We start from the raw sequence: 26,157 nt of genomic DNA, 5'->3' as shown, positions 1-26,157 counted from the left end.
CCACATAGTTTGATACCAGCTCTGCAACTAGGGGCCTGGCTACACTTGCAGATGTAGAGCGCTGAGAGTTAAACCAGCCTTCGTAGAGCGCAGTAGGGAAAGTGCTGCAATCTGTCCACACCGATAGCTGCAAGCGCACTGGCATGGCCACATTAGCAGCTCTTGCAACGGCCACAGAGAGCAGTGCATTGTGGTAGATATCCCAGCATGCAAGTGGCTGCAATGTGCTTTTCAGATGAGGGGGGTGGGGTGGAGTGTGACAGGGAGTGTGTTGTGTGTATCTGGCGGGGGAGAGAGAGTGGGTTTTTAGGGGGCTGAGAGCATGTCAGCATGCTGTCTTGTAAGTTCAGACAGCAACAGATCCCCCTTATCCCTCCCCCCGCCCCTCTCTCTCACACACAGCATTCCACACTAATGGTTGATTTGTCTCGGAGCAGATAAGCATGCCGGCTGTCAGAAACAGAGCTTTCAAAGGGCATATTGGCATGCCTGCAGCTATTACAAAACAATGGCAAGAGTGGCCACTTGACTTAAGGGGATTATGGGATGTTTCCAGAGGCTGATCAGAGTGCAGTAATGCAACACCTCATTCACACTGGCATTTCAGCCAATACGCACCAAGTGTTAATCTTCTCACCGAGGCGGAGTACCAGGAGCGCTCTACGTGCCTTGCCAGTGTGGACAGGTAGTGAGCTACGGTGCCCGGGGCTGCTTTAATGCACTTTAACTCGCAAGTGTAGCCAAGCCCTAGCACTCAGCTGTAGCTGGTGGAATTTCTGCTGAGTTTAATTGAATCAGGAATTGCATTGTTCAGGATACATATAATCAGCTACTGTTTGACTGGAGTGCTCCATTCTGAGCCAATACTTCTGGCGACCTTTTCAGGACAGCAATCATGGGGGTTCTTGATTGCACATCGGCATGGAGGCCCAGCAACACTTTAAAGGACTGTTGCAAAAACATTATTTCAAAGGGGTTTTGCTTGAAGTTGGGCATTTTCAAGGTAGAACTTTCAAACCCAAATGATTAAACCCTGATCCAATCAAGTCATTAAAACAAATCACAGATGGTTATTTTATGTTGTTCAATTCAATTAACTGAAAGCAGTGGGTCAAGCCATTCAAAGCAATCATCAGAATAAAATTCCTGTTTTGTATTTATGCACTACAAATTTACAGATGGATCCCAGCCAAAAAGTTCAGCATTGGAGGTGGACATGCCCAAAATTTAGGATAATTGGCTTTGGGGTGTCTAAATATGGTTAGAAGCCCAACCTACGCTCCTATTTTAAAAAATCTTCGCCAGGCTTTATGACTAATAGGGCAACGTTGTTCTTGGAGGTTCTTTTCCAAGGAGAAAAGGATTACTTACTGTATCAATATTGCCTTTTATTGTTTCTATCCTGCCCGCAAAAAACAGGAATATGGCTCCCTGTAATAAACAAAAGCAACCGTGAACAATTCTCATGCAGCTTATACATTATAGCTACAAAAACACTAAACTAAATTAGGATTCATCTTACTTTTGGATAGCGAGCCAAGTAAGGCTTGAGTAGCCTTTCTGCCTCTTCAACGTTTCCTTTCCCTGTCCCTAGATTAGTTGAGTAAAACAATGCAAATTATTAAAAGGAATCGGAAACAATAGCCTTGAGTAATCATCATCTGGACAATAAATAAATTCTCCCATACAGTAGCATTTAGGTCCAAACATAGGCCCTCATCCTGCACCACTTCAGACAGATCAGAAGAGGGCACCAAGAAGTTGTGCTTACATGGAGGCACCATAAAGGCAAACTGGTTCTGTGCTGGCAGAAATCTCCATGCGACATTGCTCCCTCCCTCCCCACCTCCTGGGATCCTCAATTCTGTGCAAGACAGAAAAAGAGAAAGAAAGTGAAAGTGGGCAGGATCAGATCCTGACTGTCCATTGCTTGGCTTCTGAATGGCCACGGGGGCACCCCCCATTTCCTAACACCATGGCAACTTTTTAAAGCATAGAACCATAAAGACTGGCATTGGAATAGGCCAGGTTTTTACTGGGCCACACTGCATGGCTTTTGCAGTTGCAAAGGGCTATGAGACCAGAGTTGAGGTATCCAATGACACATTTTTTCAGATACATTTAGCAATTATTCTAAAAACTGGTAGTATATTTGCCTAGGCCTAGCCCAATGGGACTTTGTCAAAGAGTGCTTTAGGGGTAGGCCATGAGTGAATGCATCATTTTAATGGGAAATACGTCACCCCAAGAAGACAGGGTGACAAATTAACATGAAAACAGGATTTAACAAATCTTTTTACAAGGACTTAAAAAAAACAACAACCACACACACACTTCCAAAACAACTCACTTGACCTCAGGAAGTATAACTTGTTCTTGTGACCTCTTCTTATGGCAACACCCCAGCTATCCCCTCAAGTCCCCCTCCCAAATGTCCTACACAAGCCTCCATCTTCAAGGACAAAGCCCTTTCCACAGTGATGACAGTTATTGCAAAAATCAACCACCACAAATTATCCAACTCCGTCCAGTCCAGGTTTGAATGAACAATTCACCAACAGGTTTGCAATGTAACCACTTCTTCCCCTTGTTTCCCAGCAATAACGGATCACATGGAAGGACTATTACAGGGTTACTGTGAATAATCCTACCTAACACAAAGGTCATGAAGGTATGATAGCACAGCAGCAGCATGGTACACAGCACCGACCTAAAGCTGTACATCAATGCTCCCTCTTGAAGCTGCAACAGACCATACTCCTGTGCAAAAATTAGAGAAGGAAGACAAAGTCTTGTAAAGCAATTACAAAGCTATTTTGCTTTTAACATCTGTAGTATCATTTGTAGCTATACTGGTAGCTCAAACACATGGACTGCACTGTATATCTACAGCAGTGATATAAATTGTTTATGTAGTTATTATAGGAGAACACACGGTAATAGTTTCCAATGGAGTTATCACTTGACTTTTGCAAAATATCATGTGGCAGAGCAGAGATTCAGATAATTGTGCAGTTGAGAGTGCAATAGTGCTTACGAGTTACCAGTATCATCCAATAGAGCTAACATCATTTCTGAAAAATAAAATACACAGAATTTTGTAGTACCTATGCAACTGACACGTTACCACTATGCAATGTATCTAGGCACATATCACAGTGGTGAAATCAGGGCCGGCTCTGGCTTTTTTCCCGCCCCAGGCAAAAAAGCCTCCCGCCGCCCCCCCCTCCCCCCGCAGGGGAGGGCGGCGAGCCCCGCTGGGGAGAGCGGAGCCCCGGCGGCCAGAGCGCCGGGGGGAGGGCGGCGGGCCCCCCGGGGGCCCCGCTCCCCCCCGGGGGCCAGAGCGCCGGGGGGGGGAGGGCGGGCCCCCGCGGGGCTCCGCTCTCCGCGGCAGCCCGAGGCAGCGCCGGGGGGAGGGCGGCGAGCCCAGTCGCGGCCCCGATCTCGGGCCGGAGCGCCACGCCGCCCCCCTCCAGGTGCCGCCCCAAGCACCAGCTTGGTGGGCTGGTGCCTGGAGCCGGCCCTGGGTGAAATGAACAGTTACTGTCAATGTAATATATATGATTTAGCCAAACAAGTTATTGGACTCAATATAGATGAATGGGGTGAAATTTCATGACCTATGATATGCAGGAGGTCAGACTAGATGATCTAATGGTCCCTTTGGGCCTTAAACTCTATGAATCTATTAACACAGCATAATATAAGTTAACGCTTTAGACTGGAGGACAGGAACACTGGCATACTGGAGACTAAGTCCTCACAGTGACTTGTTACTTGACCTTCATTTAGCCTCCCTGTGCCTCAGGTTTGTTCATCTGTACTACTTGTATAACACTGTTCTGTTCTATTCAGGTTTTTATACAATGCCCATTGTCACTGTGGTATTTGAGCACCGTAATACATCTATATCTCAGAGACATTGAGGGACATACTTAATGATAATAAAGTATGTGAGATGGTAGGGGAGAGAGAGAGAGAAAGTATTTTAAAATTACTCTTGCAGCACTTGCCTACAATAGCAATATCAGGAAATGACAGACCCAGGAGTGTTGCAAAAAAACTTCTTCCAAATTAACTCTTGCATTATTTCTTGCAAACCACTTCTTTCCTGTTTAAGATCCAGTGTAAAAACCAACAGAGGGTTTGTGAAGAACGTATATCCAGTGGACCTAGGTTGCTTATAGAAAGACACTGTGTACCTCCAAGGGGTCTTCAGTCCCAAAAGCACAAGTCACTACCACTTGAGCTAAAGAAGTAACTGCATAAATTGTCAGTAAAAAGCTGGTCTATTCTCACTGAGTCAGGTCAGCCACTAAGGGAGACCAGATCATACCCACTAAGAGAGCATGTTATTACTGATGTTGTGCACACTAACGCTACCCCCTGCAGGAGAAGAAGCACATCACAACTACGACCTGTCTGATAGCGACCAACCCAGAAACAGTGAGAACGTGTTCCCAAACAAAATCCATCTTAGGGAATGTTGCTACTGTGCAATATATGTAGCTGTCCAGGCAATAGATTGTTTTTAAATATAGATCTGTTTAATCATATTCCCCAAATAGCTAAACAACACATTAAACACAGGACAACATGGCAAATGTTATGACCCTATGTTATGTGGGGCATACAACATTCAATACCCTATTGATTCCCTACCAAGTCAGCAAAATAAAAGAGAGAACTAATATCCAAGTAGTTAAATTCTAGCTGCTAGCCATCTGAATGCTATTCGAGATTCCTCAGATGCACAGAGACCATGCAATGTGGGGAGGACAAGGGCAGCATTCAGAAACCTCACAACGGCTTATTCCTATTTCAGCTGGGAGTTTAACTAAACTACATCTGCTTCCTTGAAGTGAAACTACTTGAACAACTGGGGACCCGAGAGAGAGCTCTGTGTAGCTCGAAAACTTGTCCCTTCCACCAACAGAAACTGATCCAATAAAAGATGATATCTCACCTATCTTGTGTGTGTCAGATCCTGGGACCAACATGGCTACAACAAAGCTTCAAACAACTTTTTAATCACATTTTTTTAATTAAGGGTCTTTACAAAGAAAGCAAAACACAGAGTTGCCTTTCTTGTCTCATGACTTGGCCATGTGACCACAAGCTTATCAAATAGGATGGATATTACCATTAGCTTATCTACATAATTGATTAATTAAATTGGGCACAAAGCAGACAGCACTTGAATGTGTTATGCAAGATCACTTTGGAGTTAACTTTGGCTTAGTGTTTGCAGAAGAGCGGAAAATGCCAGATAAGAGGATTTCTAGTGGGGGAAATGGTAACTCAATTACAAATTAAGACATACGTCAAAACTGATACTCAGCACAACTGATTTGGCACAAATATCCTTCCAAGTTGACCCCATCAGTCTAATTTCCTGCCTTCTATGTCAATAATTCTGCCTTTTGACCCATTGCCAAACTGCATTTAAGACTAGGGTGACCAGACGTCCCGATTTTATCGGGACTGTCCCGATATTTGCTTCTTTGTCCCGCGTCCCGACCAATTAAATTAACTCAATATCAACTACAAATAGCGCTTCTAAGCACTATTGCAATCCAATAAATAAATAATAATAATCTCAATATTATACTTTGAACTGTTGCTTCTTATCTTTCTTGTATTTTCCAAACATCATGTCACTGTCCTCAATTTTAAAATATTTACAATTTTTTTTTTATTTTTTAAAAAGACCAAGAAAAAAATCCTTGAGCAGCAGTAACGTCAGCTCCAGTGATAAAAAACCCCCCTGCAATACTCACATTTCAAAGAATGTTAGAATGGTGGGGTGGGGAATCAGATTCCGGCTGTAATGTATCAGCCACATTTATTACAATCTTATCAAATGAGTGATATTTACCTTGCTTCCAGAAAACCCAACAAACTCCAGTAATCGTAGAATCCGTGTTGGGAACATGGACAATGTCTGTGGAAAGAAACAAATAAGCTGAGCAGTAATTGGAATTGGTATTCTCCTCTCTCTCAACCCCAGGATGTCGGATATGACCTTTCCAAACCCCAAAGGCAATCAATAAAATCATTAAAAGCCTAATTATGTACCCCCAAGTCTTCTTGTGTAGATGTATATGCCTCTCAGCTATTTGTTGTATCTCATGTATCCTCAAGGATTAAACAGAACTGTATCAGCCTCAGTATCACAGTAAATATGTAAACCCCTGTTTCCTAGGTAAAACTAACAGCAACTCCGGACAACACTGGTTGCTGCATTTTGCAGCGCTTTAATGATTATTTCGATGGGAACTACAGAAATTAAATGTCTGCCAGATCCATCAAGCAGGATACTCGCTATCTATGTGTTACATGGATCAGTTTTTGGAGTCCACTACACTGTTCCAAGAAACAGGTCCTTGTGTCAGAACAAACCAACCAACCACGAATCTGATCGTACAGACACTTACTACTGGGTATAGTTCTTATTACTCTAAGTAATCTCATTGAACTCCGGATTAGGCCACCAGTTTATAAAATAGGAAAACTGATACTACCCCTATATTAAAGTACTGTATACAAAAGGAACACACATTTGACACGGATTCAGTTCTTGTTATGCAACTGCCTGTATAGTAAATACTAACTCCTACAACTAAACAATGAAATGTTTACAGTAGCATTTGAACCAAGTGGAGTGTAAATCAATGAGATTTTCAAATATTTACATAATGTTGCTTTTGCTGTTAACAATTGAAAGGCAAGTTTAAAACAGTCAGTGCTAAAAAAAAATAAAAATTATCCCCTTTTTTTAAAAAAAAAGAGAAGGAACTATGCTTCTGGGGAAAAAAGTGACAGAGAACATCTGAGCTGCATTTATAAAGTATATCAAATAAACTGGGGTCCCAGTATTATGATAGCCAGTAAGGCAATATTAATAGTAATAACCACCATTTTAGTTTGCATTCTTTCTTCTTATTGTTTTAATGGGAGTCATGCCTATGCATTATGGGAGGGAGAGACACTAAAAGAACACACTAAAGGAGATGCTGCGGAAATAATCAGCTATACTTTTTTAAGAAGTATGAGAACAATTCATGCATAATCAGATTGCGTCTGCTGCGACTTGGTTTCTAACTGTTGATAGTCACAGTTTACGTAAAGCTTTTCTGAGCACGGGGCTGAACACACGCAGAATCAAAATCAGACTTGCGCACAAACTATCTGGTACTCCTGCTTCTGGCCAGTTTAGAAATCAGCTTCTCATCCCAAAGCATCTGGGGAGCAGTACAGCATTGATATTTATTCCTGTCCTTAGCTTGTTCCTCCATTAAGTGCCACCTGGTCATGTTGCTGCATATGATCCTGCCATCTAGTTGGTAGCCAGCGTCTAGGACTGACTGACCTTTGCTGCTTTTGCATTATTTTCCTTGGCATTCTATCATCTGTTTCCCTTCTGCAGTGTCCCCACCATTGTAATCTTTTAGATTATAGTCAAACCCTTTGATCTCAGATCCTTCTCTCCTTCTAACTTCATTTGTCTTAAAATAAATTCCCCTTTACACCTGCCAGCTTTCAAAGAACTCTCTCTCTACTGTCTCCTGCCTTCTGATGTCTGTTACCCCAATCCAGAAGTGTTGCACCAAATATTATGGAATAACATGCTATGAATTAACTGAATCTAGCAGGAAAGAAATTCTGATTTCAACCCTGGGCAGACAGGGCTCGCTAAGCCTCTTTAGGCAAGTCTGTCTAGGAGAAGGAACATTCTGATTTCAAATCTGAGCAGTGGACTAGGGTGAAAGCACTGATGCTTCTTCCTACCATGCCAGCAGGCTATGGCATTCCCAGGACCTGCTTAGGGTGGACTGGCCTAACAAGCCATTACATCCAAATCTTACTTGTTACTGTTTAAAAATACCACCAGTAAAAGCATCCTCTCTCTCACAGCATACTGGTACTTTCACTTCTGATGTGGGATGAAACCAAGACATAGAAAAGTGCACAAAAATAATCAGACACCTGCATACCAACCTCCCCTCACTGCCCACCTCCGCCCCTCCAAAGAAGTCAATTTAAGCTTATGAACTTTAAAAATTGTTCAGATTAGGTTCTGGTTAGTTCTTATTTCAGTCAAACTGATTTGCCATCCCTGGCTGGGAGAAGTGGCAGTGACTGGGGATGGTGCCTTTTGCCTGCAGGATTCCATATCAAAGGCAGTGTACTTCAGTTCAATCACAGAGGGGTCTCAGACACATCTTCTGTAAGCTTTAGGTATTGTAAACATGCAGGGAGCTGTCAGGTGAAGACTGAACTGCGATCAGCTCTTTCCACAGTCGAATTACTGATCACAGCTCAGGTTACTCAAGTGGCACAGCATGCTACTTTGTCCTGACCACAGTAAGTACTAACACAGGCCCAAATCCTACAATGAACGTTGGACGGGCAGACGCTTGCTCTCATGCAGAGACTCCTTGAAGTCAGCAGAGCTCCATGCAAATGCAAAGGAGTGCTTGCACCCAGTGAACTCTAGGATCATGGCCATAGCAGTTCCTCTCTATTTCTCTTTTACGTGTAGTATGTTCACCCTTGATCTTTCTTAATCATGTTAGTATCTGCAGATGCTGTAAACCAGCAGAGGGCCGGACGCGGCAAATACTTGCACGCTTCTAACTTCAAACGTGAGCAGTTCCATTAAACTCAGTAGAACGCAGGTGTTTAAGTTAAGCATGTCTGTAAGTGTTTACAGCAGTGGGGCCTTAGTGAAGACTTCTTTTACATACCAGGTTGAAAGCTCCAACACCAAGCTTTACGCCTCCTTCAAAGTGGAGATAGTTCTTTCCTTTAACATAGTTTGGAGACTGTATAAGACTGTCCAGTTCCCTAACAATACAGAAGATAACATTACAGAATACATGGATGACCGGGTAAATATTTAGCCCAATTCAGTATGAAAGCTGACCAGTCATTTTGAAATATAACAATTATAGTCGTAACTCTGAAGTCTCATCTAATCTAGATAGATGAAAGTAGCCAGAAGCTATTGTTAACCATGGAAGTGGTAAAAGGTCTCATTTCTTTTTTCTATTCATTAGTACAGTAGAGAACAGTTTCTTTCCACATGTGCAAAACTTTAACAAACCAGGCGTCTAAGCAAGCATGCCATGACTGAACATGTGAAGGGCAAATTCTTTACCATGCAAACAACAGGAAATATACCGGGATTTATGTGTACATGAACTAAGGAGAACATCTCTTGTATTTGCAAAAATGGAGAGAGAAGCCAGCTTGGTAGACTTACATGGTCATCTTTCGAACGATGGACCTATGAACTTGCACTCTCTACTGTCATGAGTGCTTTAAAAAGGAGAATTCCATATCCCTTTAACATTTCTAGGAGAGCTGTCTGCACTATTGTGTGGCAGGATGATGCAGCATGTTACAGAGGACACACTGAGCTCTGTGAGTGACTTTGCTTTTGTTCTTATTTGCCTGGCTGTTTTTTCCATAATCTAAATAAAGTTATTCAGGCGGAAAACATAAGGCAGCATGTGCATAGAACAGTACAGAGGAAACAAGTTGTCTGACAAGTTGAAAGCTACTCAAGATGTTTTTGTTTGATTGGTTTTAGGACTGAGGGAGGAGGTTTGACATAAACAGCATCTGCATGTGGATGTGGCTCACTTGCTAGCCACCAATCAGTATGAAATCCATGTTCTCTAGGAGTGAACTGAGGGGGACCACGTATCCCAATCTGCATGGGTTGAAAATTACTCATGCTCCTAGATTTTGAAGATTGTGTAAGCTATAACTATGTGCCTAAGTAAATAAATAACAACAATGCTAATTCTGAGAGACACCCCCTCCCACCAGAGTCTTTTTACTGCAGATGGGCATCTGGTATGATAATAATACAGTAATTCAGGCCTACTTACCTATATGTCTGATAACTGTTCCTGACTTTGATGCCTCCTTTGATAAAGCTAACCATGTTCTCATCCTGGTGGAAGGGAAACACATTAGCACTGAGCAATTTAAAATGCATTTGCTTTCTGGAAATTAATAGATGTGAGTAAAACAATTTAAGATGAATCAGACAGGATGAGTCTCTATGGAGCAGTAAATGGCTAAGACTTAGGATTTCTTTTCTAATTTTTGTTTTTACTGTCCTAAAATATCATTTTTTTTCATGCTTTCTGTGTTTAGTTGCTTTAACTCTGAGCTGTGGATCTTTAGTCCACATTAATGACCACAGGAATAGAGCCACATTGTCCCTTGTTGCTGTTAGCAAAAAGTGGCACCTATAGTACAAACAGCTGTGGCTGTTTTAAAAGAACGCAACGAGCTTTGAATCATTTGTCCTTCAGCACGGTTAAGATTCACACATTCCCTGGCTCAGCACCCGCTACAAACAGCTGACTGCCTGCACCAGATCCTGCAGGATGCAATTTGGGTTCATGAAAAACACAAGGTACGTTGGATGTGCTCTCTTTTTGCTACTGAGTGTTAATATGTTAATGGTAAGTGTGTAGCACAGCCATAAAAAGCAATGTAACAAATGCTCAGATATTGCATTACAAAATATAAGAAACATGGAATCTGCAAGATAAAATATGTAGGGCCTTTGAGTTAAGAATTATGACTCAACAGATGAGAAACCGCTTTATAATTTTCTGTTAGTAGCTTCTTTCCTCATTCATCACTAATGGGTAATGCCCCCCACCTGTGGAATACGGAGGCAAGCCAATGTTGCTGCAGGCTCCAGGACTAAGCCCTGCCCTTCAACTCAGGCCAGCAAAAGAGTGCTTCAAAAAGCTGAAGAAACACTCCAGGAATCCAATATTAGCATCAAGACAACAGCTTGATAGAATATATGAATTACATTTATGTTTAAGTCTCCCTTTAGAGAAAAAAATCAATTTGTTACCAACTGTATTCCAGTCATTTACCAGATTACCCGGGTGGTCTGAATGAGGGGAGAAGCTGCTAACAGGAAGAAAATTATCAGGCAAGAAATTTTTCATTCTGCTGCACAGCTTCTCTCCACATTCATCATTAATGGAAAATAACGAGCAGTGAATCAAAGAAGTGGTGGGGGAGGATAAGCAGAGTTGTAATTATTATAGTAGAATACTAGTCAGGAATGGAAATTATCTCCCTTGCCCCACCTTTAAAAGCAAGAATTTTGTAATTTAAAGGAGCCAGTCCAGTAGGGAACCTTTCTACCAAAGGACGTGTCTGCACAAGAATGGAAACTTATTTTGCAAAACTTCCTCAGATGAAGCTCATGCACTTTGGGGGATTCCTACTCCATAAATAGTTTTCCAGATGCCTAGTACGCCAACTGCTGTGGGATTTTAATATCTTGTCTGCTGCAACTTTGAGGTCTGAAGGCAGTGAATTTTGGAGGGAATGAGATGAACTCTGTGTGTGTCCTCAATATACTTGAGATATATCTTTAGAATGCTAGGAATGCCCATTTATGTCTCAACCTTCCCAAGGATTGGAATAAAAAGGTGGGAGAGCTATTTCCTAGGAACCATGGAAAGAAGAATTTACATCGAACTGAAAAGTTTCTGGAGCTATAGCATTTTTTTCATGACAATAGCAGTGTGGCTCTTGTATAGATAGAGAAACGAATTCAAAAACCTGCTTTTCAGAGGCAATAGTGATTGGAAAAGCCAGACACAGGCTTGTCTAATCTGTCGTCCTGATTAATCTTGACATCTGATGCTCAGGTGGGGAGTCCGACGTGCCTTTTTAAAGAATGTTGCTAGGGCTGGTTCCCACTTTTCTACGGTGCTTGGTTGTGTAGGACTCCCATCAACCATTCTGGAGAACCTCTAGTGTAGCCGATATCAACAGAATTTTATAGTTGTCTTGCTCGGCTCATCGCCGGTGAGGCCTCAGCTGGAGTACTGAATCTAATTCTGGGTGCCACACTTTAGAAAAGATGTGGACAAATTTGAGAGAGTCCAGAGGAGAGCAGCAACAATGATACAAGGTTTAGAAAACCTGACCCATGAGGAAAGGTTAATAAACTAGACATGTTTAGTCCTGAGAAAAGAAGACTGAGCGGGGACCTGGTAATAGTTTTCAAATATATTAAGGGCTGTTACAAAGAGGACAGCAATCAATTATTCTCCATATCCAGTGAAAATAGGACTGTAGGGGTAGGTAAGCTCTGGAATATTCTTCCAAGGGAGACTGTAGAATCCCCTTCATCGGAGGTTTTGAAGTACAGGTTGGACAAACACCTGTCAGGGATGGTCTAGTTTTACTTGGTCCTGCCTCAGCACAGGGGGCTTGACTTGATGACCTTTTGAGGTCCCTTCCATCCCTACAGTTCTATGATTATTATTTGTATTATGGCAACATCTGGGCCTGGGCCCCATTGTGCTGGGCACTGTACAAAAAAAAGGACAGTGTTTCCCAAAATGCTTTCTGTTTCCCTTCACACCAGAAATGTAATGTGACCAGATCAAGGAGTGAAATTTCCTTGTTGAGTTCTCTCTGGATATCAAAATTTCTCAATGAGGCTAACGGAAAATCCCCGCTGAATTACACTTTCTCTTCCAATGTCCAGGCTGTAACTGTAGGTGGTCCAGGTCTGGATGAAGGAGTCCCTGCTTAAAGAGGCCTGGTGTTTTCTGCAGGTGCAATGGAGGTTCCGGGGCTGTCTATCAAGTTCAGAGTGCCTTTGGGTCATTGGAGGACTATGGGGAGACCCTTTCCCTCTTTTCTGTATCCTTTATGCAACCTGTCTTGAAAGGTAGCAGATTCTTCTCTGTGCCAATGGAAAGAATATCCTGGACAGAGGAGCTTTGACCCCGGGCTACTCCTTATTTTTGAAAGGGATATAGACACTGATGCTTCAATCCTAAACAAACATTTACATGGGAGGTAGCAGGAAACTTCCCCTATGAGCACCATCATTGTCCACAATGTGGTTTCTTGCACCCTCTTTTGAAACAGCTGGTTCTGGCCACAATTATAGATGAGATACTGGACTAAATGGACCACTGGTCTGAACTATGCAGTCATGTGTATATGTTTTCACTCTGACAACTCTGTCAGTGGTGTATCTAAGTGAATTAAATGAATGTGGATTCTAAATTTTTGACAATTTGTCATCCATGTATGCACTCCACCTTGAGAGGCTTGCTTGAGCATGTTGGTTGTACTTACCTGCCCACAAATGGACTTTCGAAGGTGATCTTAGAGGGACATCTAATTTTGTATTGTACCCAGTAAATGGTTCCATGTCCTTAAAGAAATATCTGGAGGGTGCATTTTGAAAAATCTCATTCAGAGATGAAGCCAGTACTTATCTCCTACAGGTAGGATTGCTGGTGCCAATTGGCTAGAGATGACCACTGCCAGGAAATGAATGATACAATGATGTTTTGGATCTTTGCAAATCTTTACCATGATAGGAAAATTATGGCCAGAGCCAAGTAGTTTTGACCCATGGGTGAGCAATTCTCTGCACTGGGTTCAAAAAGTTCTTCTCGATTTTTGAGCCACCGGTGGGTATGTATCCTTTCCAGCAGCTGGCATATTATGAATTGGTCCATTTCTCTCGACAGGGTACCAATTGGCACGTTGTCCATGAATGGGTATGAAGCCTTCCACAGGGGAGTAGAGATTTCAGGAGGCGGTCAAGGCCCTACAGGTCTCTCCAACTCAAAGCTCATGTTCTGGCAGCACAAGGGTCAGTGGGTATACCAGGCCCACTGAGGCTCCTGAGAAGCTGCCTATAACAACTCACACACTTGACTCTGTGTCTGCTGCTGCAGTGAAGGGCAGAGGGAGCTCACTTCAGAGGTACTGTGCCAGAGAAACCAGAGGGTGAGAGCGTCTATACTCCAGAGATTCTTCACCTCAGGAGAGGGAAAGAGGAGCTAGATGCTGAAATGAAGTCACTACCGCACAAAAATAAATAGAAATTAAAGTTAGAAAACAAAATGGCTAGAAGAAACTGAACTGCCAACTTGGTCTGCTCCTGGGGGCAGAAAATCTGGTAGCCTGCGCTGAAGGGCAGGGCTTAGTCCCAGAGCCTCCATCAACAACACTGAACCACCTGCAAATTCCACAGTGAGGGGCATTATCCATTAGCGATGGATGAGAGAGAAGCTGTGCAGTATAAATGAGAGTGTCACTCCTGGTATGATAATATGTCCCCAGAGAGTTTAATCCAAATCATGGTGCAGCAAATGCTTACAGAACAATGTGACCCTGTTTACTTTTGTTCCATAGAGCAAATGTTTATTTCCATCATTCAACTGGAGGGTTCCACAGGGCATCATACATACTAGTTTAAAGGCTGCTTTCTGTTTAGTGGCTGGGGGAAGGTTTCAGAAACAGGACATTTACTTCAGTTTCAGCCCAGAAATTCAGAAAGGTCACAGAAAGGTCATTGCTAAGAATGAAAAGAATCAATGCTACAAGAGATGCCTGAATATCAATCTCCTAGGGAAACCCTGAGGCGGATTTGAGAAAGCAGTTGCTGAGTGGCATCCATGCTCTATGTATTTCACCTGAATTCAGTAGATAGAATATTCTATCATAGAAAGAAACAAATGCTATGAACCAAAAGCCTTTGAACTGTCAATACAGTAAAATGTGTGTTATCCGGCACTTTACCAACTGGAAAGCTCTAGAAACCGGCATTTCTGATATCTCCCAATATAAATCTTCATAGGGTTGCCAGGTGTCCGGTTTTCAACCGGAACACCTGGTTGAAAAGGGACCCTGGTGGCTCCAGTCAGCACCGCACACCGGGCCATTAAAAGTCCAGTTGGCGCGGGGCCGGCAGGCTCCCTACCTGGCTCTTCGTGGCTCCCCAAAAGCGATGACATGTCCCTGCTGCTCCTAGGTGGAGGAATGGCCACGGGACTCCATGCGCTGCCCCTGCCCTGAGTGCTGGCTCCGCAGCTCACATTGGCTGGGAACCATGGCCAATGGGAGCTGCAGGGGCAGTGCCTGTGGACAGAGGCAGCACGCAGAACCACCTGGCCGCATATCCACCTAGGAGCAGCAGGGACATGTCGCCGCTTGCAGGGAGCTGCCGAGGTGAGTGCCGCCCACATCTGGCACCCCGAAACCCCTCCCACGCCCCAACTCCCTGCCCTGAGCCCTGGCCTGCACCCAAACTCTCTCCCAGAGCTACACCCCATGCCCCAACTCCCAGCCCTGAGCCCCCTCCCGCACCCAAACTCCCTCCCCTCCATTGGTAAGTACAACTCTTAGTTAACCAGAATTTTTGGCTAACTGGCAGCCCCCATCTCCCCAACATACCAGATAACAAAGCTTTCACTGTAGTTTGTACTTCCTGGGAAAAGGGCAAAGTGGCTTTTTACAGTGTTTTGGTAATCTTCATTAAGCATCTAAAGTAACCACTTTAAAAACTCTTAGTAAGTATAAGAGGTAAAGCACCTTCATTTAATTTTTAAAACTAGTTCTTGCCTCCATGAGAAATTAAAAAGCTACCGTAAAACAGAAAATGAATGATGTCTTGTGCATCCCAGCCTAAGCAACGCTGTACAGACATGTTGTGAGAAGAGGGAGCACATGAACAGGGCCTTCTTTATGCAGAGGAGGCAGAAGTTATGCCCTTTCTCTAATGCATGAATGGTTTTAAAAAGAAACATACCAGTTAAGGCCAACATCGCTGCCGTAAATGTCCCGTTCCTAAGATACTAAGAACACTACCAGCACTATGTAGTGCCTTTCAGCCACAGATATCAAATCAGTTTACAAAGCTGGTAAATTTGATTATCTCCTCTTCACAGATGGGGAGGCAGAGAGGTTAAGTGACTTGTCCGCCACACCATGAGATGCAACTGAGGGCTTGTCTACACTGGCACTTTACAGTGCTGCAACTTTCTCGCTCAGGGGTGTGAAAAAACATGCCCCTGACCACAGCAAGTTTCAGCGCTGTAAAGCGCCAGTGTCAACAGTGCACTAGCACTGGGAGCGGCGCCTCTCGGGGAGGCGGTTTTTTAGAGCGCTAGAAGAGCTCTCTCCCAGAGCTCTGCCGTGACTACACAAGCCACGTTAAAGCGCTGCCATGGCAGCGCTTTAGCATTGTCAGTGTAGACTAGCCCTGAGTCAGGAATAGAAATTAAGAATTGCAACTCTCATTCACCTGCTTTAACCACAGACTGAAGTTCAGCTGAGAGCTGCCGATATTAGCTCCTGGGGCAAGCCCAGCTTTTACACTCTAAACAGAAGACACCAGAAGCTACACGGAGAAAGAGAGAGGCAACGCTTTTTCTCCCATAACACAATTCAGCACTAACTAGTAACAACAATCAGTGGAACGTCCAGGGGCGACAGCCCTTCAAGAACAACAACAACGAACAACCTTGTTAATGTAGATTCATTACTTTGGGTACGTCCAGACTACCCGCTGAATTGGCGGGTAGTAATCGATCTATCGGGGATCGATATAGCACGTCTTATCTAGATGTAATATATCGATCCCCGAACACGCTCACGTCGACTCCAGAACTCCACCAGGGCGAGCAGCGGTAGCGGAGTCGACAGGGGAGCTGCAGCCGTCGATCCCGCACCATGAGGACCCGAGGTAAGTCGAAATAAGATACGTCGACTTCAGCTACGCTATTCCCGTAGCTGAAGTTGCGTATCTTACATCCACCCCCCCTCCACCCTCCAGTGTAGACCAGCCCTTTGATTACTCATTGGATTTGGGGAGAAGCAGAGGAACAAGTTCCTCTGCATGTTACAACTCCAATGACCTTTGTTTCTCTTCCATGCTATCCCACCCCCATTCATACACTTGCCACGCTTACTGAAGGGACCTTCCACCCAGCCGAAGAATGTGAGGACAACTCCTTTCCAAGTACATCAACATCACTCCTAAGTCATGCAGAGGGGGTGCTAGAGAGAGCTGCAAAGTGTTCCCCCCCACACGGACTGCAGCTGCCTCCACAGCACTCTGAGACCAAGAAGTAAGGCCCACGTCTTAGGCACCTAATTCCTACTAATTTCAATGGATGTTAGGTGCCTAAATACCCTGAAGTGGGGGTTCTCAAACTGGGGGTCAGGAGGTTATTACGGGGAGGGGGGTCGCGAGCGGTCAGCCTCCACCCCAAGCCCCGCTTTGCCTCCTGCATTTATAATGGTGTTAAATATATAAACAAGTGTTTTTAATTTATAAGGGGGGGTCGCACTCAGAGGCTTGCTATGTGAACGGGGTCACCAGTACAATAGTTTGAGAACCACTGGAGGATGTGGGCCCAGAGACTTGGTCCAGTAGACTTGACCTGGGTCACTTGCATGGGTGTATGAAAATGTGCACTTTAATGTCCCACATAAAGATTTCCATCTGTATACAATTGATTTCCAAAACCTCCTGTTCCCCTCCTGCTTTCATGAAACAGCCATAACGGGTGGTACTGTACCTGCAGGAATGTGAGAGCCGCTCTCTGAAGCAAGCATTCAGCATAGCAAATTTCTGCATGAATTTCCTCTAGTGTGAAAGGGTGGGGGTGGGAGAGGGAAAAGACACAATCAGACAACAGATTAATTAAAGTAGTATTATACCCCCAAATAGGAAAACAGAATACAATAAATGCAAAGGGTGAGAAAACCTCAAAAAGAAAATCTGATCAGACTTTGTTTCTTCCAGGTTGTTGAATTAACCCCAAGTGATAGTGACACAAAATTGTTACCAAGTGGCTGCTCGGTGGGGGTCTCAGCCCAGATCTTGGCAGAGCGGGGTCTAGAATGCAATGATTATCACCAGAAATTGTAGCAGTCTCAGCAGAGAAATAATGATGAAGGCTCTATTCAACAAAGCAAGTATTTAATTTTAAGCATTTAAATCATCCCATCCCTATCCACCGAGGCATTTAAACTAAAGTGCTATACTGCATAGAGATGGGATAAGTCACATACTGAAGGTCAAGCATGTATTTAAGTGCTTTGCTGAACGGGGACCCAAATGGGCATGGAGACCAGTCTATTGTCTCACTCTAGAAGAGTTACCTCCAAGCCAAGGAGAGGCACTTTGGCAAGATGGCACAAGCAAGCTTGGGTTTGGAAAGGGTCCCAAATGAGGAGAGATTAAAGAGGCTAGGACTTTTCAGCTTGGAAAAGAGGAGACTAAGGGGGGGATATGATAGAGGTCTATAAAATCATGAGTGGTGTGGAGAAAGTGAATAAGGAAAAGTTATTTACTTGTTCCCATAATATAAGAACTAGGGGCCACCAAATGAAATTAATGGGCAGCAGGTTTAAAAACAAATAAAAGGAAGTTCTTCTTCACACAGCGCACAGTCAACCTGTGGAACTCGTTGCCTGAGGAGGTTGTGAAGGCTAGGACTAGAACAGGGTTTAAAAGAGAACTAGATACATTCATTGAGGTTAAGTCCATTAATGGCTATTAGCCAGGATGGGTAAGGAATGGTGTCCCTAGCCTCTGTTTGTCAGAGGGTGGAGATGGGTGGCAGGAGAGAGATCACTTGATCATTACCTGTTAGGTTCACTCCCTCTGGGACACCTGGCATTGGCCACTGTCCGTAGACAGGATACTGGGCTAGATGGACCTTTGGTCTGACCCAGTACGGCCGTTCTTATGCTTTGTCCCACCTGAATTCTAATCCTGGTTCTGACACTCCTGTACTGAATAGGGAATATGTATGATTTATGAATTCTGTATGAGATTATGAACCCTGTGTGCCTATGTCAAGCTGCACACTCCATTCTGAATATGCAGCCTTTTGCCTTCTCTATGCTGTTTGCCTCCGTGTTGGGTTGAAAATTCCGAAGGCTGGTAACAAAAGGACAACAATAGAGGATACCCAATCATTGGAAATCTATTCACATTAGACAAAAGAATGATCCCCTGCCCAGGAAAACTAGTTTAGCAGGGGGCAAGTCACTTTGGCATCAAAGTCATCAGACAGGAGTTTGGGCTCATGTGGGGAACTGGCAAAGGTGTGACCTGACACAGGGCACTGAAGGTTTTTAAAAGGGTAGAGGCTAGTCTGCTTAGCGGCCAGCCATGTTCTCCAGTTCATGCGGGAGCGACCACTCACCCATGTAACAGCCGGCAGGAGGCAGGGGACACCCTCCCTGCCTGCCTTCCTAGAACCACGGCTCCCAAGGGAAGGGTGAAATAGAAAGTGAGGGATATTGCAGTTTCAGATGTTTATTATTTTGTGTGATCTATACTTGCCCGTGCTTTACATGATTAAGAAACAGGAGCTGGGGAAGAGATGTGTGAACCACTCCTAAGCACTTCCCTCTATTCAGGGAAGTCGTCCTGAGCACCAACTTCCAGGGGCACCAGATCAACAGATGGAGGGGGCGGGAAGGGGCCACATCACTCAGCAATTTTGTTTTGGGGGGTTTCTTTTGTTTTGTTTCCCCCACACACACACTCAGCTACTTGTGGGGCAGCCAAAAACATTTTCCGTCCTGAGATGCAAAGCACATAGGTCAGCCCTGCATCAATCAACAGATTAGTTGGGTGGCATTAACGGAGGTCTTGAGGGAAGAGCTTTATTTTGTGCCCCTCCCACATCAGGCAGGAGGCTATAATGATGCACAACAGCAACTGGACAGAGGATGGTCACAAAAGATAAAAACAACTGTGGCTCCAGAATGAACATGTGGGTTGTGCCCACTTTAAGCTCTTGAACCAACCCCCTAGCAAATAGAATTAATACAAAGAAAGAAAGAAAATACCACATCTGAATGCTGGGTAACTGGATCTTATACAAGAAGGGCCCAAAGATCTGAAATGCTGGTTTAGTTTTTGGAAATGGATCACTGAATACTACAATCTTACTTTAATTGAATGCATGGTCCAACATACGTAGCTCTATACAACACAAGCCACATGTTAAATGTAGTCCAACCCAAGGCTGAGTCTCCTTACTGTATTTCCTTCAGAGATCACGTTCAGCTTGTTTTATGCAGTATTACAGTTTTGACAACTCTTTAGATTTATTTATGAGTCCTGTGATATTTGGTGCAGGGATTTTAAGCCCAGGCTCCTGGAGTCATGTGGGAATGTCAGGGTTTTTTTGTTTCTTTTTCATTACGTTTCTAGCTCTTGTGCTTATAGAGAAAAGTCTGAAAACTTGATCTGAGTGCACTCTAAAGGCTCAGACACCAGAAGACAAATAAGAATCCCAATATTAATATTTAGTAAATTTCATTATTTTTATGCCCATCTCATGATTTTTTGATACTTAACTCATGATTTTTACACATGTAGGCAATACTGTAATTACTTTCCACCTCCCATCCTTAAGAGTTGATTCCTCTGATAGTCATGAGATCCTGTTCAGCAAATTATTAAACTATTTTGCGAGGGTCTGTCTACACTGACTGAAATACACACACACACACACACACACACACACTCTTGTTTCCATGACCAAATACAATCTGGGGGTACGTCTATACTTACCCGCTGGTTCGGCGTCAAGCAATCGATCTTCTGGGATCGATTTATCGCGTCTTGTCTAGATGCGATAAATCGATCCCGGAAGTGCTCGCCGTCGACGCCGGTAATCCTGCTCCACGAGAGGAGTAGGCGGAGTCGACGGGGGAGCCTGCCTGCCGCGTGTGGACCCGCGGTAAGTACCTTTAAGTTCGAACTAAGATACTTCGACTTCAGCTACGTTATTCACGTAGCTGAAGTTGCGTATCTTAGTTCGAACTGGGGGCTTAGTGTGGACCAGCCCTAAGTGACGGACAAGATCATGAGACAAAAATAATTTAGTATTATTTCCCTCCTAGATGTTGTGCAATAGTGCTAAGCTTTTTAATCACATGACCCTATCTCATTTAGTCCAATTGTGCGTCATGCCCTTGATGAGTTATTATAGTGTACTGTGTATGCACACATTCAGTTTTTATTATCAAGGAAATGGCCGTTTTTTAATAAAGAGAGATCTAATAGAGCATTACATAACCATTTAAATTCAATTACACAGTTACATGGACTGAGTTGTCCAGATGCAAACAAAGCTAGAACTGGAACATTGCTACGTGGAATTGGAATTACACTGTGTAATGAAACTGATGTCAGAGAACCAGCGCCTAGTGGGATTAGCAAATTTCAGATTTTATACATTTTCAATAAATGCATTCATGGGAGCAAATGGCCTCTCCTGGTCCCAAAAGAGCAGAAACCCTGCCCATCACTAATCCTCTCCAAGACTCATCCTGCACTATGCACAAGTGCATAAAAGAAAAGATTGTCTTTGCAGCATGTCTGGAGGTTAACAGGCTCAAGCAGAAGATTTGAGGGTCCCTCTCAATTAAATCAAGGCTGTTTCAGTTCGAGAGTCTCCACTGATTCCCACTTTGGCAATATCACACAGAGAGGGGCAATTTCTCCCAAAGGTGACACCCAACATCTTGAATTCCACCCAAAAGTCTACAGGCATCCAGTGGTAAGTGTCTGAAAAGATCCCAAACAACACCCACCATCACCATTGAATCTGTAAAGTTAGCCCTGCATATTCTCATCAGTGAAAGGCACAGAAAAAAAATACCATTACATGAGCCAGATGGAACCTTACCTTCAGTAAAGTGTTCGAGATTTTGTCTATGCACAAGGCTGTTAAAGGAATCAGCTACAGTCGATTTCTTCCTAAACCTAATGGGAAAGAAAAACAAGTCTGGTCATTCTGAACAAGAAGGGGAATCATTGAAAAACTATACCATTTAGCTGGCTTTCCATACTGCCACAAACACACCTCCACTCCAGCTTGCATCCACCAACTGTTATCTCACCTTTTATGTTTAAATTGCGCTAGAAATGCGGAGCCATGAAACAGAACAGGTAGAAAATGCGGCTAATGATCAGTCTCCCAGAGCATTCTGAGCTCCCTGTGCTGCTAGTCTTCTTATTATTTACTTTGCCTCAGTCTTTAATGAGGCTGAGGAGCTTAGGGATAATGGCAGGATGACAAATGGGAATGAGGATATGGAGGTAGATACACCTCTACCCCGATATAATGCTGTCCTCGGGAGCCAAAAAAATCTTACTGCGTTATAGGTGAAACCGCATTATATTGAACTTGCTTTGATCTGCCGGAGTGCGCAGCCCTGCCCCCCCGGAGCACTGCTTTACCGCGTTATATCCGAATTCATGTTATATCGGGTCGCGTTATATCGGGGTAGAGGTGTATTACCACATCGGAGGTAGAAGCCAAACTCGAACAGCTTAATGGGACTAAATCGGGGGGCCCAGATAATCTTCATCCAAGAATATTAAAGGAACTGGCACATGAAATTGCAAGCCCATTAGCAAGAATTTTTAATGAATCTGTAAACTCAGGGGTTGTATCGTATGACTGGAGAATAGTTCCTATTTTTAAGAAAGGACAAAAGGGTGATCCGGGTAACTACAGGCCTGTTAGTTTGATATCTGTAGTATGCAAGGTCTTGGAAAAAAAGGAGAAAGTAGTTAAGGACATTGAGGTCAATGGTAATTGGGACAAAATACAACATGGTTTTACAAAAGGCAGATCATGCCAAACCAACCTGATCACCTTCTTTGAGAAGGTAACAGATTTTTTAGATTAGTGGATTTAATTTACTTTGATTTCAGTAAGGCATTTGATACGGTTCCACATGGGGAATTATTAGTTAAATTGGAAAAGATGGGAAACAATATGAAAATTGAAAGGTGGATAAGGAACTGATTAAAGGGGAGACTACAATGTGTCATACTGAAAGGTGAACTGTCAGGCTGGAGGGAGGTTACTAGTGGAATTCCTCAGGGATCGGTTTTGGGACCAATCTTATTTAATCTTTTTATTCCTGAACTTGGCACAAAAAGTGGGAGTGTGCTAATAAAGTCTGTGGATGACACAAAGCTGGGAGGTATTGCCAATACAGAGAAGACCGGGATATCATACAGGAAGATCTGGATGACCTTGTAAACTGGAGTAATAGAAATAGGATGAAATGTAATAGTGAAAAGTGTAAGATCATGCATTTAGGGATTAATAACCAGAATTTTTGTTATAAGCTAGGGACTCATCAGTTGGAAGTAACAGAGGAGGAGAAGGACCTCGGAGTATTGGTTGATCACAGGATGACTACGAGTCGCCAATGTGATATGGCCGTGAAAAAAGCTAATGCGGTCTTGGGATGCATCAGGCGAGGTATTTCCAGTAGAGATAAGGAGGTGTTAGTACCGTTATACAAGGCACTGGTGAGACCTCATCTGGAATACTGTGTGCACTTCTGGTATCCCATGTTTAAGAAGGATGAATTCAAACTGGAACAGATACAGAGAAGGGCTACTAGGATGATCCGAGAAATGGAAAACCTGTCTTATGAAAGGAGACAAAGAGCTCAGCTTGTTTAGCCTAACCAAAAGAAGGCTAAGGGGAGATATGATTGCTCTCTATAAATATATCAGAGGGATAAATACCAGGGAGGGAGAGGAATTATTTAAGCTCAGTACCAATGTGGACACAAGAACAAATGGATATAAACTGGCCAGACGAAGGTTTCTAACCATCAGAGGAGTGAAGTTCTGAAACAGCCTTCCAAGGGGAGCACTGGGGGCAAAAGACATATCTGGCTTCAAGACTAAGCTTGACAAGTTTATGAAGGGGATGGTATGATGGGATAACCTAATTAATTGACCTTTGACTATTAGCGGTAAATATGCCCAATGGCTTGTGATGGGATGTTAGATGGGGTGGGATCTGAGTTACTACAGATAATTCTTTCCTGGGTGTCTGGCTGGGTGAGTCTTGCCCACATGCTCAGGGTTTAGCTGATCACCATATTTGGGGTCGGGAAGGAATTTTCCTCTAGGGAAGATTGGCAGAAGCCCTGGGGGGTTTTCGCCTTCCTCTGCAGCGTGGGTCACGGGCCACTTGCTGGAGGATTCTCTGCACCTTGAAGTCTTTAAGCCATGATTTGAGGACTTCAATGGCTCAGAAATAGGTTAGGGGTTTGTTGTGGGAGTGGGTGGGTGAGATTCTGTGGCCTGCATTGTGCAGGAGGGTCAGACTAGACGATCATAATGGTCCCTTTTGACCTTAAAGTCTATGACTCTACGATGTGTAGCCACACATTACTTTCACACATATGTAACATACCTCAAAGCAAACTTGGATGACAATGAAAATTTCAGCACTAAACATCTGCTAAAATAGGACAGATTCCGACTCGCATTGAAGATCTCCTCATTCTGTGACTAGTCCTATTGACTTCAATGGGACTATACATGGAGTAGATACATCTACTGTGGAGTACTGTATTGCTGCCCATCACTGTGATGTCAGAGAGAGCCTTCTATGTAAAATGGATTAGGTACTTTTCTGTTGCCACAGGACTTGATGGGGTCCATTCCTTAAGCATGGAATGCTGTCCTTGGGATAGGGGCTTTTTGCTTGGTTGTTTGTGTGTAGCGAAAGGAGAGCTGTTGAGTGTTGTTCTGATTATGGTGGAACTACTATCCAACAGGAAGGTTTTGCAGTGTTCTCTAAAAGCAATCAGACTCTAGATTCATCCACTCTGGAAATGCATTCTGCAGCTTGAGCCCTCCAATTAAAAAGGCTTTTCTCCAACTCTTATGCGATTCACTCTGGGCTTTGTGACTTGCGTGGTCTCAGAGAAGTGCAACTGTCATGGCAATTCATAGACGGAGATATGAATCAGCTAACATGGGCCAGCCACGGGTGTTTAACTGTAGTGTAGACATACCCTAACGCAACTGAGATCTGATTAATTGATCTGGTTAGTCGTGAAGTGCTACTCCTGGTGAGTAAGGATATCAGAATTTGTCTCTATTGAAGCCAACGCAACCAAGAAGATTGTCCTCAAAATAAAGAGCCTCAATTCCCTAAGAGAACCCCTCAGGGAAAACGTGCGCTAACAGACGCCTTGCAGCATGCCCGAATTTCAATAGAAGCTGAGAGTGCTGAAGACTTTGCAGAATTATGCCCAGGGGCAGTGGTGAGCTGGAGCCGGTTCGCAAGAACCGGTTGTTAAATTTAGAAGCTGGTGTAGAACCGGTTCCTAAGGGGGTGGGCAGGTGAGCAAATTCCGGCCCGCGGAACTCTCCTGCCCGGCCCGCCTGAGCTCCCAGCTGGGGAGGCTCCCTCGGCCCCTCCCCCACTTCCCCGCCCCCTCACAGAGCCCCAGTGCACCACGCTGCCGCTTTCAGTGGCATGGTAAGGGGGTGGGGCTGTGAGCTCCAGCGGCCGCGCGGCATCCTTACACAGCAGCATGATAAGGGGGCCGGGTCTGGGAGGAGGGGCTGGATAAGGGGCAGGGAGCGGTTGGAGAGGGTGGAGGTTCTGGAGGGGCGGTCAGGGGACGAGGAACGGGGGGGGTTGGGTAGGCGTGGGAGTTCCGGGGGTCTGTCGGGGTGGTGGTGGATGGGGTCGGGGCAGTCAGGGGACAGGGAGCAGGGCGAGTTGGGTAGGGGTCCTGGGGGGCAATTAGGGTGGGGGGTCTCAGGGACAAGGAACGGGGGAGGCTGATGGGTTGCGGGTTCTGATGGGGGCAGTCGGGGGCAGGACGTAGGTTGGGGTCGGATGGGTGGGGGAGGAGACAGGCACGTGGGGCTTCTACTCACCGCGCGGTTCCCTACCGGGTCTTCGGCGGCACTTCGGCGGCGGGGTGGGGTGGGGTTTTCACTCGCTCCGGGTGAAGTACCTGCCGCCGAAAACCCGGAGTGAGTGAAGGCCCCCCGCCGCCAAAGTGCCGCCGAGGACCCGGTAGGGAACCGGTTCTTAGGATTTGGGGAGCTCATCACTGCCCAGGGGTTGCCATAATTGCCTACTAAAGCCTTCACATTAATCTTTCCCAAAAAGGAAGATTAGTGATGAGATGGTACCTGGGAGATTGTCAGTAACAAGAGAAGGTTTCATAAGCAAGAGCCTAACAATCGCTTCCCTCTGGATTTCACCATCTCAGGAGCTCACTAGGCCAAAAGGCAGCCCTCGCACGAAGGTTTCCATGTATTTCCAAAAACACAGTAACCTATATTGGCTAAATCCCGAGAAGATTTAACATTTGTTCCTGCCATGCATACCTCTACCAATATTCAGGCTGACAACCTGATCTCAATCTAAGAGATCTTGGGCCATTTGAGTTATTGACCTACATTTCAACCATTAACTCCCTCAGCACTTCTCCCTTGTTCCCTTCACTGAAATAACAAATGGA

The 26,157-nt window shown here is 44.4% G+C and overlaps 1 protein-coding gene across 1 annotated transcript in view; it reads right to left on the bottom strand.

Annotated features, from left to right (window-relative positions):
- LOC112112197 (tetratricopeptide repeat protein 39A) overlaps window positions 1-26,157 on the bottom strand; it is a 72,593-nt gene that overhangs the window by 17,742 nt on the left and 28,694 nt on the right. The window contains exons 4-11 of the mRNA XM_026651809.2: window positions 21,537-21,613; window positions 17,397-17,464; window positions 9,903-9,967; window positions 8,751-8,850; window positions 5,879-5,944; window positions 2,652-2,760; window positions 1,523-1,590; window positions 1,372-1,431 (exon numbers count right to left, since the gene is read on the bottom strand). Of these exons, the coding sequence (XP_026507594.1) occupies window positions 1,372-1,431; window positions 1,523-1,590; window positions 2,652-2,760; window positions 5,879-5,944; window positions 8,751-8,850; window positions 9,903-9,967; window positions 17,397-17,464; window positions 21,537-21,613 (613 nt within the window). The remainder of the gene's footprint in view (window positions 1-1,371; window positions 1,432-1,522; window positions 1,591-2,651; window positions 2,761-5,878; window positions 5,945-8,750; window positions 8,851-9,902; window positions 9,968-17,396; window positions 17,465-21,536; window positions 21,614-26,157) is intronic.

Source organism: Terrapene carolina, unplaced genomic scaffold (assembly GCF_002925995.2).
Source record: "Terrapene carolina triunguis isolate 2854851 unplaced genomic scaffold, T_m_triunguis-2.0 Scaffold103, whole genome shotgun sequence".
NCBI classification, from domain to species: domain Eukaryota; kingdom Metazoa; phylum Chordata; order Testudines; family Emydidae; genus Terrapene; species Terrapene triunguis.
Note: the sequence above shows the minus strand (reverse complement) of the source record. Positions and strands in the feature narration are given on the sequence as shown.